This window comes from Mauremys mutica, chromosome 1, assembly GCF_020497125.1.
Source record: "Mauremys mutica isolate MM-2020 ecotype Southern chromosome 1, ASM2049712v1, whole genome shotgun sequence".
Taxonomy (NCBI): domain Eukaryota; kingdom Metazoa; phylum Chordata; order Testudines; family Geoemydidae; genus Mauremys; species Mauremys mutica.
Genome location: NC_059072.1, coordinates 7,682,159 through 7,699,076, shown reverse-complemented (window position 1 = coordinate 7,699,076; position 16,918 = coordinate 7,682,159). Strand labels below are relative to the sequence as shown.

The following is a 16,918-nucleotide window of genomic DNA, read 5'->3' as shown; positions in this document are numbered from 1 at the left end:
TTGGGTGTAAAAATGTTGGAGACCACTGCTCTAAAACCACCTGCCCCAGTGAAATCCAGCTGCTAAAGTGGACTTGCACTTCTGGACTTCAATAACTCAGACATAGGTTAGGGGTTTGTTATAGAAGTGGATGGGTGAGATTGTATGGCCTGCATTGTGCAGGAGGTCAGACTAGATGATCATAATGGTCCCTTCTGACCTTAAAGTCTATGAGTCTATGAGAAAGGGCCAGTGGAAACTGGTGACAGCTCCTAAAACAAATATGGCTTTGGTCACACACACACACCCCCACCCCACCCCAACAACTGTGAGTGAAATTAACAAGGATGCCAGAAATAGCCTCGAATCCCACGGGTCTGAGTGAACAGCTAAGTTTAAATTGTTCCTACGCAGGCAGCAGGCTACCTGGGGAGGCTTCTCCCTCAGCCAGTCCCCCTGCTCCCTGCTACAAGCTAGAGGGGAGCCGCTGCAGCCCCTGCTGAGTGCAGGGGTTGGGGGAACGGGGAGCCTAGCCGCGTCGGGCAGCCTGGCTGGAGGAGGCGAAGGGAGGACAAGGAGAAAAATGTGACCGTGAGTTTTCAGTTTTTCAGGCTTATTCCAATAGTGAAGTTTTATTACAGACAGCACTGGTAGTAGTAATCGTAGCTTTATTTTCTCTGTCTAAGTCATGCAATGGGAGGGATCCATGAAGTATGTAGGAGAGGTGGGTTGCTTGTGGTTGGACTGTACGGGTAAGAAATGTAACTTACTTCCACCCCTGGCCCCACCCCTTCCACCTGAGGTCCCGCCCCTTCCAGGGGGAGGGGGCTGCGCAAAGTGGGACCCGTACCAGTAAGAGCTGTATTTTACTTTCACCCCGTCTCCGTGGATGTTAATGCTGTCAACAGGAAGTATTTCATTGCTCATCATTTCAGTAGCTAGCACAGGGGAAGTGGGGGAAAAGTGAAAGGCACAAGGGTGGGTGGGAGGAAGTGTAAGTTGTTCCATTATTTATGGGGTAGAAAAGCACCTGGTACCATTTTTCTATTGCCATCTCAGTTTTCGATCACTTTTAAAATATAGCCTCTAGCACAGTTAGTTTATCTTAGGGCTTCTTGGGGGGGGAAGGAAAGGGCATTCGTTTAATTTTTCAGGGTTTATTTTTTAGCAATTTTTGAGTTTTATACAGATGCCCCCAAAGCAGCGTTTTTCAGGGCTTTTTCTTTTTAAATACTATAACGAGTACCATCTTTGTAACAGTCCCCAGAGCACATTAGCATGGTACTGTTTCAAATAGCACTGCCTTAAAGCACCCTAGGGAACCTTTAATGCACACCAGCTGGGTTGACCTTGACCAATTAACGAGCAGCACATTAACACGTTTTAGAAATCAAGCCCTGGCTCTATGTAGACAAGCCCTGAGCTACAAGTAGTTGTTTCTGGTGTTTATTAAACACCTATTTTTGTGCATGTTATTGTTTTGTATTGGGGGTGTTTTATCATTGGTTAAAATGTAAAATCAGAATTCCTATGTTTTAGCTAGCTCCATGGGAAGCTGGACTAGGAAACATTTATAAAAGTAGGTTTTCCCAAGTCTTCCTTTACCTATTGTTACCCCTTTCGGTCCAAATGGCTAGCCGAAAAATTCAGGTTGTTCCAATTAGGAAGAAAAATTGCTGGAGTGAGGTACCTTTAATGCAATCCTGTTTCTTTACAAGAAACGTAGAAAGTCTTGTTTCCCTGAACCCAGGAGGAGGTTTCTTTGCTTACAGCCTCAAGCCTGTTTTAGGCAGGACCACACCATGCTTGTCCGGCCTGTGTATTTGGCTTCTGTTTCGGCTTATCTGCTTCCCCCCTCCCCCCACCTCTTTACTGAATCAAATACCCAGCAAAGCCCCTGTCCACATCATTCAAGTGCCCTTGAGTATGCTGTGTCTTGGGCAGTGACATGGGCCTGGGCTTTAATTTGGAAACTGCTGTTTCATAAAGGAACTTAAATGTCTCTACCCATCAGTGAAGGGTAGAATTTCAGCCACCTGCTTCAGCCAGGATTAACCTAACCTGCAACACTATTCGGTAGTAATTACCTTCAAGTTTGAGGGTCTTTACAAGGTTTGGTTTTGTTTACTTTCAGCCTCTATTACTTAACATTTCTAATACATACCAGGCCCCACTCCCATGCTCTGGGCCTACAGGTCTTTCCTGTCCCTTTTATTTTATAGGCTGGAGAAGGCTCCCACCCTGACCTCCTCTCAGAGAGGTACAATGCTGGAATTTGAGTATGATATTCACATCATCCCCCCCTTTTGGACAGTTTCTCTCCCCCCTCGGAAGCAGATGTAGGATGGTGTCTCTTCTAGATGGAGTCTACTTTTTAGAGCATAGAGGTGTTGTTCAGGAGCCTCATTTGGTAACAGCTACTATCTCTGTCCAATACGCCAGCGGTGACATACTAGCAGATACTGGAGGAGTTGATCTAGTAACATACAGTCTAGTCCATAGCAGATGCCTCGATGGATATGAGAGAGGGAGAAACAGCATTTCATTACCACCCTTTTTCAGCACGGAAAGGATCACAGCTCAGTGACATTGTAAGTGCTTGGCCCCCAGACCCCCCCTCCACCTCTTACACAGGCAGGTGCTACTAGCAGGGTCATGCGACCAGCTAGTGGACATAACTGAAACATCAAAATCCTGATTTAGCAACCCTGCCAGCTGTCCTCGCTGCTTTCACCATGTTCTCCTCACCACACATTCCCTTAAGGGCTGGTTTGTGCCTTTCTCAAGCTAAATATATTAATTCCACAGTCCCAGCTTAAGCCTCTTTTGGCTATGCAGCGAGAGCAGCACTAAGACAGCTCAGTAATGAGCAACAGCTGCCCTTAGAAGTCCTAGCCTGGAGCAAGCTGGTTCTATTACTGTGGTCACTGATCTATGTCTATCTACTGTGCTCACCACAAGCATTAAAAAAAAAAAAAATTCTCCAGACATTTGAAGTCCTTTGCTCTTAGAGCAAAGCTTATCATGCCCATTTGCCTTTCTAGAGAGAATCTTGTGGAGTGTTTCACTCCCGTGTGGAGGAGGACAAGGAGCAATGGAATCATTGCTAACAGCATTTTGGGCTGTATAAGTAGGGGCATTGCCAGCAGATCGAGGGATGTGATCATTCCCCTCTATTCGACATTGGTGAGGCCTCATCTGGAGTACTGTGTCCAGTTTTGGGCCCCACGCTACAAGTAGGATGTGGAAAAATTGGAAAGAGTCCAGTGGAGGGCAACCAAAATGATTAGGGGGCTGGAGCACATGACTTATGAGGAGAGGCTGAGGGAACTGGGGTTATTTAGTCTGCAGAAGAGAAGAATGAGGGGGGATTTGATAGCTGCTTTCAACTACCTGAAAGGAGGTTCCAAAGAGGATCGATCTAAATGAAGGGTCTCAAACATGCAGCCCTGCCACACCCCAATCCACTGCCCTGAGCCCCCTGCCATACTCTGCACCCTGACTCCCTGCCCTGAGCCCCCTGCTGCACCCGATCCCCTGCTGCACCCCAACCCCCTTCCCTGAGCACCCTGCACCCCACCCCCCACCCCACTGCCCTGAGCCACCTGCCGCACCCAATCCCCTGCCCTGAGTCACCTGCCATACCCTGCACCTGACCCCCTGCCCTGAACCCCTCCTGCACCCCACTCCTGACCTCCTGCTGCACCTCTGACACCTCCTGCACCCCACACCCCAACCCACTGCCCTGACCTCCCTGCTGCACCCCACACCTCAACTCCCTGCCCTGAGCCCCTGCCACAGCCCCTGAGGGCAGTGAGGGGGCAGAGTTGGGGTGGGGATTTCAGGGAAGGGGTTGGAATGGAGGCAGGGAAGGGATGGAGTGGAGGCAGGGCTGAGGTGTCAGTAATGCAGCACTCGGGCCAATGTACTAGTCCTCATATGGCCCTCGTGGTCATTTGCGTTTGAGACCCCTGATCTAGACTGTTCTCAGTGGTACCAGATGATGGAACAAGGAGTAATGGTCTCAAGTTGCAGGGGAGGGAGGTTGGACATTAGGAAAAATGTTTTCACTAGGAGGGTGGTGAAGCACTGGAATGGGTTACCTAGGGAGGTGGTGGAATCTCCTTCCTTAGAGGTTTTTAAGGTCAGGCTTGACAAAGCCCTGGCTGGGGTGATTTAGTTGGAGATTGGTCCTGCTTTGAGCAGGGGGTTGGACTAGATACCTCCTGAGGTCCCTTCCAACCCTGAGATTCTGTGATTTGAGGATTAGCATTTCAAAGGCCAGTGTATTGCTCTGGCACCCAAGGGTTCAATACAGTAATTTGGCTACTTCCTAGCCTTAAAGTCTGAGGGACTACGATCATCCTTCGCAACAGGTAGGAGGTCAGGCTGAGCCACAGAACCTCACCCATCCCTAGAATAGGCCCGTAACCACTGGCTGAGGTACTGAAGTCCTTGAAGCAGGTTTTAAAGACTTCAAGTTGCAGAGACTCCACCATTTCCTCTAGTTCAACCCAGCAAGGGGCCCATGTCCCCAGACTGCAAAGGAAGGCATCCCTCCCCTGCCCATCTGACCTGGGGGAAAATCCCTTCCCAACCCAAAGTATGGCAAATCGGTTAGAACCTGAGCATGCAGGTGAAGCTCACCCACCAGACAGCTGGGAAAGAATTTTCTGTAGTAAACAGCCTTATTAGGCTACTTCTTCCATAGCTTCAACCCTAGGTGAGAACTGGAGCACCCATGGGAAAAAGAAAGAAAAAAGTTGCAGAAGTTTAGCACCAACAAGCAGCCATGCTCCCCCCCTCCCCACAGGGCCTCCCACACACCGGTGGCCTGGAGGAGTGCTGCCTCACCGCAGCATGCAGGAGGCACTGGGAAGGGGTGTGCTTGAGGGACGGGGCAAGCACACCCCAGGTAGAGAGGAAGTTTGCACCTATGGCCTCAATTCTTGTTAAGTTCACTCTTCTGTCCAATAAATTGCACACTAGGAATTTCAGGGCCGGATCAGTTTTCAGAGGAGAGGGCAGCCTCCTACTGGGGACAGTTTGCTGCAAAAATGATCTCCACTGCATTTAGTGAAAGAGGGATGAGCACATTGTAGATCTCGGAGTGGGGAGTCTAGGTAGCTAAGCCTAATTACAAAGCTAGTCCTGAAACATGGATTTGGTATTACTTGTGGATTAGTGCAAAGTCACACATTTAAGACAACCTTAGGAAGTCAATGCAGCAGAGGAGTTAAGCCAAATAATTTTTATTGAAATTACACAAGACTTACATAGTCTAATGTCACACACTGGTTCTAATAAAAGGTGCTTTAGCAGTAAAAGAGGCAGAGGAATCTTCATGTTTCGTGCAGGAGAGTATTGCAAGCTTAGATCCTTTGGTTCATACATTAGTATCTTTGCTCCTAAAAAAGATCTGCATCAAGCATTAAGCTGGTGCTTTATCAAATTTCATTTCAGAGACCTAGCAATGAAGCTCGATAGTTTCAGCAAGTATGCGCTCATGCTACAGAGAGAGTTGGCCGCATTCAATTATGTAAGCATAAGAGGGCATAAAATATGTCAATTGGTAACCTTGATATTAAGGGAGAATCCTGTGAGAGATGCTGCCTGAGCACGGTCACAGCTTTAGCCTGATAAACCTCAAATCAGTACAGACTCCAGTTAGAGTTAATACTCATCTTCATCTGCCTCATCCCCATCGGCAGAGTCCCTGCCAACTTCCTCATAGTCCTTCTCTAGAGCAGCCATGTCCTCCCTGGCTTCGGAGAACTCCCCCTCCTCCATCCCCTCCCCCACATACCAATGCACAAAGGCCCGTTTCGCGTACATCAGGTCAAACTTGTGATCCAGACGGGCCCAGGCCTCTGCAATCGCCGTGGTGTTGCTCAGCATGCAGACGGCCCGCTGCACTTTAGCCAGGTCTCCCCCCGGCACCACAGTGGGAGGCTGGTAATTGATGCCCACCTTAAACCCAGTTGGGCACCAGTCCACAAACTGGATGGACCTCCTGGTTTTGATGGCTGCTATAGCTGCATTCACATCCTTGGGCACCACGTCCCCCCGGTACAGCAGGCAGCAAGCCATGTATTTGCCTCGGCGAGGGTCACATTTCACCATCTGGTTGGAGAACTCAAAGCAAGCGTTGGTGATTTCAGGCACCGAGAGCTGCTCGTGGTAGGCTTTCTCTGCTGAAATTATGGGTGCATAGGTAGTGAGGGGGAAATGTATGCGGGGATAGGGCACCAAATTAGTTTGGAATTCTATCAGATCAACATTTAATGCACCATTAAATCTCAGGGAAGCAGTGACAGAGGACACTATCTGTCCTATCAGCCTGTTCAAGTTGGTGTAAGTGGGACGCTCAATATCAAGGTTCCGGTTGCAGATGTCGTAAATGGCCTCATTATCCACCATGAAAGAACAGTCTGAGTGCTCCAGCGTGGTGTGGGTGGTCAGGATGGAATTGTAGGGTTCCACCACCGCAGTGGAAACCTGTGGGGCAGGGTACACTGAGAACTCCAGCTTGGACTTCTTGCTGTACTCTACTGACAGGCGCTCCATCAAGAGCGACGTGAATCCAGAGCCTGTGCCTCCTCCGAAGCTGTGGAAGACCAGGAATCCTTGAAGGCCACTGCACTGGTCAGCCTGCAAAAGAAACAATATTTGTTAATTTCCTCCACTCAATGATTTTATACTATTTAATCTCATTGCTGATTAACAGCGGACAGCAGGATTAGTCAGCAGTTCTGATAGTGAGTTTCTGTGCAAGAATAAAGTTCCAATAATTCTCCTTTTCCTAGAATCACAAGAGTGTAGAACGAGAAGGGACCTCAATGGGTCATCTAGTCCAATCCCCTGCCTGCAAGGCAGGACTTTGTAATAGTAACTAACAGTTTAAGAGGAATGTTATTCAGCTTTAATTTGGGCCTTTAAGTTACTCCTTGGATGTTTCCATAGGAGATCATTAGTTAGTTTGGGTGTTAAGTGACAGCTCCAAATATTCTGTCAGTGTGCCATTAGAGGTGCTATTGCATGGACATCTGTAAACCCTTCAGGCAGCGTATCACACTCCAACATCCACAGAGCACTTGTGCCAAGTGGTCTATCGGCTAGTTGTCCTAGAACTAGCCAATAACTCCGAACAGTTGATGGTGGTCCTGCTTTGAGCAGGTGATTGGACTAGATGACCTCCTGACATCTCTTCCAACCCTAATATTCTATGCACTCGGTGTTTCACAATCACTGAAATGTAAGTTGCTTTGACAGCTTGGAGTCTGAAGTCATTTATGATATGGACACTTGTCTATTTAGCTAGTGGTTCTCAATCCAGTTCCAATTTTATATAGGCCACCTCAGCTATTCAAAGGTTACAAGACTATACCAGGGTTCAAAAAGGAACTAGATAAATTCATGGAGAATAGGTCCAATCAATGGCTATTAGCCAAGATGGGCAGGGATGCAAAACTATGCTCTGAAGTGACAGGGGATGGATCACTTGATGACTCCCTGTTCTGTTCATACCCTCTGAAGCACCTGGCATTGGCCACTGTCAGAAGACAGGATACTGGGCTAGATGGACCATTGGTCTGACCCAATATGGCCATTCCTATGTTCTTATGTAGTTTTGTAATCTACTCACCAAGGCTGGGATTTAACAGACTGCAAGGCCCTGAGCTATTTAGATCCCACACGATAGTCACTAAGTACAAAGGACAAGAGCCCCCATACCTATTACAAGACCCCCATATCTGATTATGAAGCCATCTCCAAGAGAAGTAACAGCTCCTGAGCTAAGACTTTAAGGGTTCTTTTGAAGCAATGAACTTATTTGTACTTGGCTTGCAGTGCCCATCACAAACATTGGGTTAGGACATCAGAATGCCCTGTTAGCCTCTTGTTACAATCCCCTTTTTAAGTGATTACTGCCCTTCTCATAACCCCCACTTTTCCCAACCCCTCCAGACCCAAAGACTAATTAGGGAGGTGCTTTAAGACACTGTTTTAGAAGTAAGTATTTGTCTACTTGCCATTTTGCGGACTCTACCCAACACCGTATCAATGATTTCCTTCCCAATGGTGTAGTGGCCCCGGGCGTAGTTGTTGGCAGCGTCCTCTTTGCCGCTAATGAGCTGCTCAGGATGGAAGAGTGCACGGTAGTTCCCAATTCGGATCTCGTCTGCAGGAAGTTGGATTATTGGTTAAACAGCAGGCAGTTAGCAGACTGGGGATGTTAGAAGCATGTGACTATCATTGCTAGCAAAGCCGTTAAGCGTCTGAGAGACAAGCTTCAAGAAGGTCCAGCATGAAGTGGAAACACCAGTGTACTGAAAATTCCTACAGTATCTTCAGAGGAGGGGCCTGGGCAGGGCCGGCTCTAGGTTTTTGGCTGCCCCCACCCCAGCCCTGGGGTCCCTCCTGCACCCCACTGCCACCCCAGCCCTGGTCACTGGTAACTTGCAACTTGCTCCCAGGGCAGGTCATTCAGCAGGAATTTTGGATGTGCACAGAACACAGACAGGACTGGTTCCCATATGGTTACAGAGCTGCAGTAAAGTGGAACAATTTTCAGCTTGTGTGATTGGAGGATATCTGGATGCATATATATTATAAGACTGTCCTCCATAAAAGTTGAGGTGCCTTTATTCTTTTGTTTCACTTTGTTTCTATGGGGAATTTGCCAATGCAATATCACTGTCTTTCTTTTAAAGAAATAAAACTAAAAAAGGCAATGGCTGTTGAAAATAGCCATTCCAGTCCTAAAAACCACTAGGAAGCATTTCTTGCTCAATTTTATCCTACTTTTTCCTACAGCAAATTACAGTGGATCAGTATACTTGATTTCAGATAAATGAAGTAACAGCTGCCCAAACTGAGCTTGAGCACTCCTGAATTTTGAGGTGTTCAAATCTGGAAGGCAGGTGCTAGATTCCCTTTCTGATTAGGGAAATGTGGAAAGGAAAAGTCAATTTCTGCTTCCAGGGCTCAGAAGTGGAAATCCTCCTACGTGCCTGGTACTGTATCTAAAGCTGCCCAGGTCCAGAGCCTCCCCTCCCTTACTTTTCATTTTAAATTCTAGTGGGATCCACATACCTCCCTTGCTAGGCTTCAGATAGAGAGGGGCACTGTCCATTTAGTCCACCCAATTCCTTCTTTGGGGGTGCAAGGTGAGGTCACACCAGTATCCCTAATCCAGTCTGGGGATGTCTTCTGAAGGGGATATCTGGGGCAAAGCCTTCTACTCCTTGGGCACACTTGTTCCCCATTCACAGTCAGGGCCGCCCAGAGGGGGGGGCAAGAGGGGCAATTTGCCCCAAGCCCCGAGCCCCACAGGGCCCTCCCCACAAGAGTTTTCGGGGCCCCTGGAGCGGGGTCCCTCACTCGCTCTGGGAGGCCCGGAAAACTCTTGCAGGGCCGGGCGCAGAAGCTTCTTTGCTCCCGGTCTTGGCCGGCGGGGGGTCCTTCCGCTCTGGGGCGGAAGGACCCCCTGCTGGTGAATTACCGCCGAAGACGGAGCGGGACCCGCCGCCGAAGTTCAGCTCGGTCTTCGGTGGCAATTCGGCGGCGGGGGGGGGCCCTTCCGTTCCGGGACCCGCCGCCGAAGTGCCCCGAAGACCTGCAGCGGGGACACCCCCTCCCCCGCCAAATTACCGCCGAAGACCGGGCTGCACTTTGGCGGCGGGTCCCGCTTCGGCGGTAGTTTGGCGGCGGGGGGGCCCCCGCCGCGGGTCTTCGGGGCACTTCGGCGGCGGGTCCCGGAACGGAAGGGCCCCCCGCCAAAGACCCCGGGCCCCTGAAATCCTCTGGGCGGCCCTGTTCAGTGCCACCCTGCTCTAGCGGCGAGCTCTCCATTCACAGCAAGCTGCAGCATGAGGTTTCAGCTACCATACTCCCTCCCCCTCCCTTTCTTGTTGATAGCGGCCAAGGGAATGCTGGGAAATGTAGTTCTTTTCCCTGCTCCAGGGCTGGCTCTATAGGCAGGGAGCTAACCAAGGAACTACAGCTCCAGGCTGGATCCCTGCCAGCTGCCGCCCCTGCAAGTGGGCTGCCCCAAGCAGCTACTTGCTTTGCTGGTGCTTAGAGCCGCCCCGGGCCTGGGATTGGTGAGCTAGGACTGAAGAAAAGTGCTATCTAGATCGATACTCACAAGTTTGCTCAGGTAATGCACGTAGGACTTGACTTCCACCTTGAAGTCATGTTCTGATTAGTGTTACGGTACATTTTAGGATGCTGGCTGGGTTCCAGTGTTCTGTCTGTGGGATTACAGCTGTTATATGAAACTTTATTTGTCTTGTTTACTTGCACCTCTGAATTTCTAGTAGCATTTTCTCTAGGGGTGGCATTACATGCTGCAGATTTATAGATTAAGGCCAGAAGAAACCATTGTGATCATCTAGTCTTACCTACTGTACAATACAGACCACAGGACTTCCCCAAAATAATTCCTAGAGTAGATCTTCTAGAGAAGCATCCAGTTCCCTGACTGTTAAATTCAGCATGTTACACAGACCACTCTGCTTCTTCCCCCTGCCATGGGAGATTTGTTCTTTAGTTATTTTCCCCTTAAGCTGCAGGGAGTCACCCAGACCCTAAAACAAGATTTCTGGCAACAAATCTCTGAAGTCCTTAGGAACCCAGTGAAGATGTCTCCTGGGTTAAAAAAAAAAACCCAGAACACTTTACAGTGAACACTTATGGAGACGTTTCCAACATAACAAAAGACACTGTGGTGATCCACTCAGAGAACCACCCTTCTCTACTTCAGATTGTTGAAAAAAGCGTGATGCTCGTTTTCCACAGGAACCAGGTAAACTGGTTTACACAGACTTCATGGGGATGCTTTAGTAGCTGGTATCAAACAAGCTGGCCTGGGCCAGATCCTCAGTGGGTGTAAGTCAGCATCGTGCCACTGAAGTGAGTGGAGCTAGGCCAGTTTCACCAGCTGAGCTTCTAGCCCTCTATCCACAAGAGGGAAATGCCACGTAAGAAAGCAGAGTCCAAAGTGAAATGCTACACACCTCCTAGTGGAGGAGGAGTAACCCGTTTGCCACATAGAGTCCTGTTTGGAATTAATGACATGTAAAATACAACACTTCATGATTGGACAGTGTCACTAGGGTTAAACCAATGGAGGTTGCATCCTCTGACTTGCCATCAGGGACATTAGCCATTAGACCCTCCCACCAAGAGACCGGAAAGGAAGCTAAAGAAAGTTCTGCTGCATATTTAAGGGTCTGTCCCATTATCTTACCAATGACCGTGGGTTCCAGGTCAATGAACACGGCTCTGGGCACGTGCTTTCCTGATGCAGTCTCGCAGAAGAAGGTCTCAAAGGAAGAATCCACTTGTTCAGTCTCTGGCTCTATTGGTTTAGCTGCCTTGTTGCTGGGAATGGTCCCATCCGGCTGGATTCCGTGTTCTAGACAGTACAGCTCCCAGCAGGCGTTGCCCATCTGGACTCCCGCCTGGCCAATATGGATAGAAAGACACTCCCTCTGGAATTAGGGACAAGTCTCGTTACTGCTTCAGGTTAACGAGATATCACACGTTGTGGCTACTAGGTGTTCGCCTTGGCAGTTGTATTTTGCTCTTTCAAGCTATTTCCTACATGCAGACATTGAGCCCAACAGCAGGTCTTGGTCTATACCAGGGGTAGGCAACCTATGGCACGCGTGCCGAAGTCAGCACGCGAGCTGATTTTCAGTGGCACTCACACTGCCCGGGTCCTGGCCACCGGTCTGGGCAGCTCTGCATTTTAAATTTAATTTTAAATGAAGCTTCTTAAACATTTTAAAAACCTTGTTTACTTTACATACAATAATTTAGTTATATAATTGTAGACTTATAGAAAGAGACCTTCTAAAAACATTACAATGCATTACTGGCACCCGAAACCTTAGCTTAGAGTGAAATAATGAAGACTCGGCACAGCACTTCTGAAAGGTTGCCGACCCCTGGTCTACACCTAGATTTCTGGGAGAGAATCTCTAGTTTTCAGGTAATACACAAAGATTAGACCATCTCTAACAGAGTCCTGTATGTGACAGTACCCTCGATGCAGGGTTTTCCAGCCTGGGGGCAGGTGGGGAGACACAGGGAGCAAAGAATAAGAGCTGTGGACCAATCCAACCCAATGGGCACCTGCAGTTTTGATTTATGCAGCAGGTGACTCCTTGTAACCCACTGGCCTTCTATCCCCCTCTTGCACAGCCTCTACTGGCCCAAGCGTGTCTCAGCTCCAGCAGATTCTCAGCTTCTCACATAAGGCTCTGCATCCAGAATCCACTCAAACTAAATAATTCACCCTCCCTCCAGAGCTCCAAGCAGCATGTAGCTGGTGAGAAGGAACTGAGAAGCCACGAGTGTTTAAAAAAAAAAAAAAGAGTAGAAGAAAGCAAGAGAAGACAGGCTGAAAGAACCAGGGAGAGAAGATGGACCAAAAATCTAACTATAGGGTTGCCAAGTGTCTGGTTTTAGACTGGAACACCCAGGCGAAAGAGGACTCCTGACCGGGCCATTAGAAGTCCAGTTGGCAGCACAGCGAGGCTAAGGCAGGCTCCCTGCCTGCCGTGGCTCTGTGTGGCTCCCGGAAGCAGCAGCATAACCCTCCTCCGGCTTCTAGGCATAGGAGCCCTTACCTCAAGCAGCTCCCAGAAGCAGCAGCATGTCCTCCCTCCGGCTCCTACACATTGGCACAACCAGGCGGTTCTGCGCACTGTCCCATCTGCAGGTGCTGCCCCCACTGGCTGCAATTCCTAGCCAATGGGAGCTGCAGAGCTGGCATGTGGGGTGGGGGCAGTGTGCAGAGCCACCTGGTCACGCCTATGCATATGAGCCGGAAGGAGGACATGCTGCTGCTTCTGGGAGCTGCTTGAGGTAAGTGCCACCTGGAGCCAGCACCCTGACCCCCTCCTGCGCCCCAACCCCCTGCCCTCCAAATAAGGTGACCAGACAACAAGTGAGAAAAATCAGGACAGGGGGGTGGGGGCGTAATAGGAACCTATATAAGAAAAGGACCCAAAAGTCAGGACTGTCCCTATAAAACTGGGACATCTGGTCACCCGACCTCCAAACCCCTCAGTGCCACACACAGCACCCTCCTGCACCCCAAACCCTTCATCCCCAGCCCCAGAGACCACAACTGGAGCCCTCCCCCTGAGCACCAAACCCCTGCCTCCACCCTGATCCCCCTCCTGTGCTCCAAACCCCTCATTTCTGGTTCCACCCCAGAACCTGCACCCCAGCCCAGAGCCCGTACCCCCTCCCACACTCCAACCCCCTGAGCCAGCCTGGTGAAAGTGAGTGAGCGAGTGAGGGTGGGGAGAGCAAGTGACCCAGGGTGGGGGGGGAGAGGAGGGGAGGGCGTACCTTGGAGAGGGGGCCAAGGGTGTTCAGTTTTGTGTCAGTAGAAAGTTGGCAACCCTAGTAACCTAGCCCAGTGCAAGGAAACATAGCGGCTGTCCATCCACTGGTCCTCCACAAGGACATCTGCACTAGGAAGATTTTGGCAGCCCTGGCTTTAAAGGGTTAATCTGAAAGATGCTTGGCTTCTAGCAACAGTGTCATGGCCTTAGGGTATGAACAGCCAATAAGATGGTCCTGATTTAGTGTTTGGTTTGTGTCTTACTGAAATGTTTGTCTGTTATACACATTTCCCTCTGAAGTAATGCTTATAGTTTCCAGAGATCTAGAGACCGATGCAATGGAGGGGCAAGGGACTATTTAATATAAATAAAACAGAGCTTCAGCAACTAGAATAGCTATAGCAATAACCTAGAATTAAAGGTACTTCTTTAAACGCATGTTAAGTACTCAAGCAATTATAGTCAGTGAGATGCCATGAGGCTACATAGCTCCTGAGATCTTGGGAGGTAACTCCAACTCAGCACCCCAGGTGAGGGATGAAGGACTACAAATTTGCCAAGTCACATGATGTGAAATCCAGATGCCAACTGGCCGGATTGCTCTCATGGGATTGGAAGATCTCCCACTAGCTTCTCATCATATATTTGCCAGAGACAGAATTTTAGTCCAGGCCTGATTTCTCATCACCCCTAAACTGGGGCGAGAGCTCAGACCCAAGGCCTTATGGTGGGCCCATCTCGAGTGGGCGTGGCCACTCCTGATTCCATCTGGCTGATATTTGAAGTTCTCCATCTCACAGGGCTGGTATTTGTACTATTTGGGAAATCTGTTACTCAGCTCGCCCATCCCCACCATTTAGATAGTTGCAATAGTTCTTAGCAAAATGTGGCTAAGGTCACCACCGTGGCCATTTCCCCCAGCTTTAGCCGGGACAGCTGTTTGGCTCACTGACCTATTCTAGTCCACACAAAAGACAGCACCTGCTCCCAACATAGCATGGTTATTGGGATTTTTAAAATGAGTGCGTGGCAAATGGAAAAACCCTAGTGGAACAGCAGGAAATGCAAGTTGAAATAACAGTTCGCTTAGGAATGCAGTTAAGAGGTACCAGATCAACAGTATTTGCATCCTGCACCAAAATAAGCTGCATTTTACAGCATCAGGCTACAAACAGATGAAACATTGTTGCCCAGATGATTTGCCTTTAAGTTGTCATGAAAGTGTTAAATTTTTGTAACAGGCAAGTCCCTAGAACAGCACTTTGAAGTCTGACTTTACTGTCTGCAAAAAGTTATTCTGAAAACTCCTTTTCCTTCACATTTTAGATTAAACGTCACATTCAACAGCATTCCACAAATTTTTTTAGAACAATATACTTAGAATATAACAAGTCACCTTATTGTAAGCTTTCTGGGCAGTTATGTAGATTGCATGCATGTGTAAAGCTTGTGTATTAAAGCATGAGTGTCAACACTAAGCTTTTTAGAGTCAAGATTAAATTAGAAATGTTAAGAGACAGTTGCAACTTTACTCATTTAACAGACAAGCCCTTGGGATTACAGTAGACAAAGGGAACATGGCAGCTCATAAGGAAAAAATTATCCTCTGCAAAATACATTAGTTTCATGCATTGTTACTGTTGCTGAAGTGTTAATTTCAAGGGGAAAGACCACAAATATACCCTACTTCAAAAATTTTAGCCTGCCAAAAGACATTTGTGCCTCTATATAGACCAGTTGCAGATACAAAGAAAAACCCCCAACTCCTATTAAAAGTTAAACACTTAACTAGTCTACTGGCACCAGCTGCTCGTGAGCTGAAATCTTAGAGAGAAAAACACCAGAGTGAGGGGGCCACTTAGAATAATCCAAGGGCTAGCTTTTACCTTATAAGGAGCAAACTGTTGGTTCAATAAACTACAAAGCAAGCAACAATTAAATGAGATAGCTGCTTTGAATTAACATCCACAGAGGAAGGACTAGGTGTATAGATCAGTAGTTTTTAAGAACCCTGTACATTAGCACTAATAGAAATAATAATGCATGCCTTACCATGATGGCTTTGTAAGCTTCCTAAGATTTAAGCAACCCAGCTGCCTCTGCCTCTCTTCCTGGAACTTTATATCCCAGTAAGAACTGACTCCACCTGAATGTAAAGAGGGACTTTGCTCATTTAAAGGGGCAGAGACCCCTTTTTTGGACTGGCTTGAAACACAATCCCTTAGGGGCCGGATTCTGTGCTGACTTGCGCTTGGAACAATCCCATTGATTTGAATAGGGTTGGGTGGGATGTAGTTTGGCCCCAAGTGTTTTTCAAAGAGGGATTTGATTGAAAAGTAAGTAAATAAACAAATAAAACATGAGGGTTTTATTCTAGCTGAAGGGAAGCTTGTGCTGTGTCATAAGGATAAACTAACCACTCCCAAGCCGCAGGCTGGCACACGAGTGTGCCCAGTTCTTATTATTTAACAGTTATCCACATCCTGATTAGTAACAAAGCTGTCAGTGCTATCTTGTGTCCTGCCTACTCTATGGGCATAATCCTGCAAGTCAGTCTGTGCCAAGGACCCCACTGCCATTCATGGGATTCCCACCTGGGCATAGGCGTCTGCCCGTGAGGAGTGACTTACAAGGTCAGGCCTCTGTCTGTCTTATTCTGCTCCCGTGTGTGACAGCTGGTGAAATCCAGCCCTGCGTAGAGAGTTCGCACCAGCTTTGTGCATCACTGGAGGCCCCCATCCTGCAAACACTGAACTCTGACGTCCATGGCTCTGCTCCCATGATTAGAGTTATGCACGAGCACAATTGTTAGCAGGTCTGGATTTGAGCCCCCCAAATAGGAATAAAGTGGTGCCCAGAACTTAGGCAGGTCCTTGGCACAGGGGTAAATTTCATCAGTCAGTAACTCCTCACTCTGTGAACAGTCTCCTTGACTTCAATGGGCTTGTTTACACTGTCTGTCTAGCTAAGGCACTGATCTGGCCCCCATTACCATGGTATCTGAGCATCTGACAGGCTTTCTTGTGCTAATCCTGCAAACACCTTGTGAGGTAGGAGGGGGCTATTACCCCCATTTTAAAGATTGGGAAACCTGAGGCACACAAAGACCAAGTGACTTGCTCAAGGTCACACCGGAAGCCTGTAGCAGAGGAGGGAATTGAACCCAGGAATCCTACATCCTGGACTAGTAGCCTAACCACTGGACTGTCCCATTAGAACTAGCCTCAAACATTCAAACCAGGTTTAGAACTGGTGGCACAGAACAGGTGTAAACAGCCTGAAAGTGTTTTTAATGAGCCAGTAGCAAGACCAGTTAGTAATACTAGAGGGCCCCACCATGTGTCCGCCCCCTTGTAACCAGTTTAGTATAAGCAGTTCAGGCTGTCTAGGTCTGGTCCCAGGCTTAGACTCAGGCTTGAGCCTACACCCCACTCTGGCTACACACAAATCTCTCAGACTCGGGCTCAGGCCTATGGGTCTTAGGACCCTGCGGGGGTGGAGAGTCTGAGCACGAGTCAAGCCAAAACCCAGGGTTTGAACCCTATTGCTTTGCAATGTAGACGCAGGCCCCC

At 48.5% G+C, this 16,918-nt stretch overlaps 1 protein-coding gene across 1 annotated transcript; it reads right to left on the bottom strand.

The window, feature by feature from the left end:
- Positions 1-5,215: 5,215 nt before the first annotated feature.
- On the bottom strand, positions 5,216-15,503 carry LOC123377122 (tubulin alpha-3 chain). The gene is made up of 4 exons (XM_045029583.1): positions 15,399-15,503; positions 11,234-11,477; positions 8,013-8,161; positions 5,216-6,630 (listed from the first exon to the last, which is right to left on the bottom strand). Exons 1-4 carry the CDS (start codon positions 15,399-15,401, stop codon positions 5,653-5,655), a joined length of 1,374 nt encoding a protein of 457 aa, XP_044885518.1. The 5' UTR covers positions 15,402-15,503; the 3' UTR covers positions 5,216-5,652.
- Positions 15,504-16,918: the final 1,415 nt, after the last annotated feature.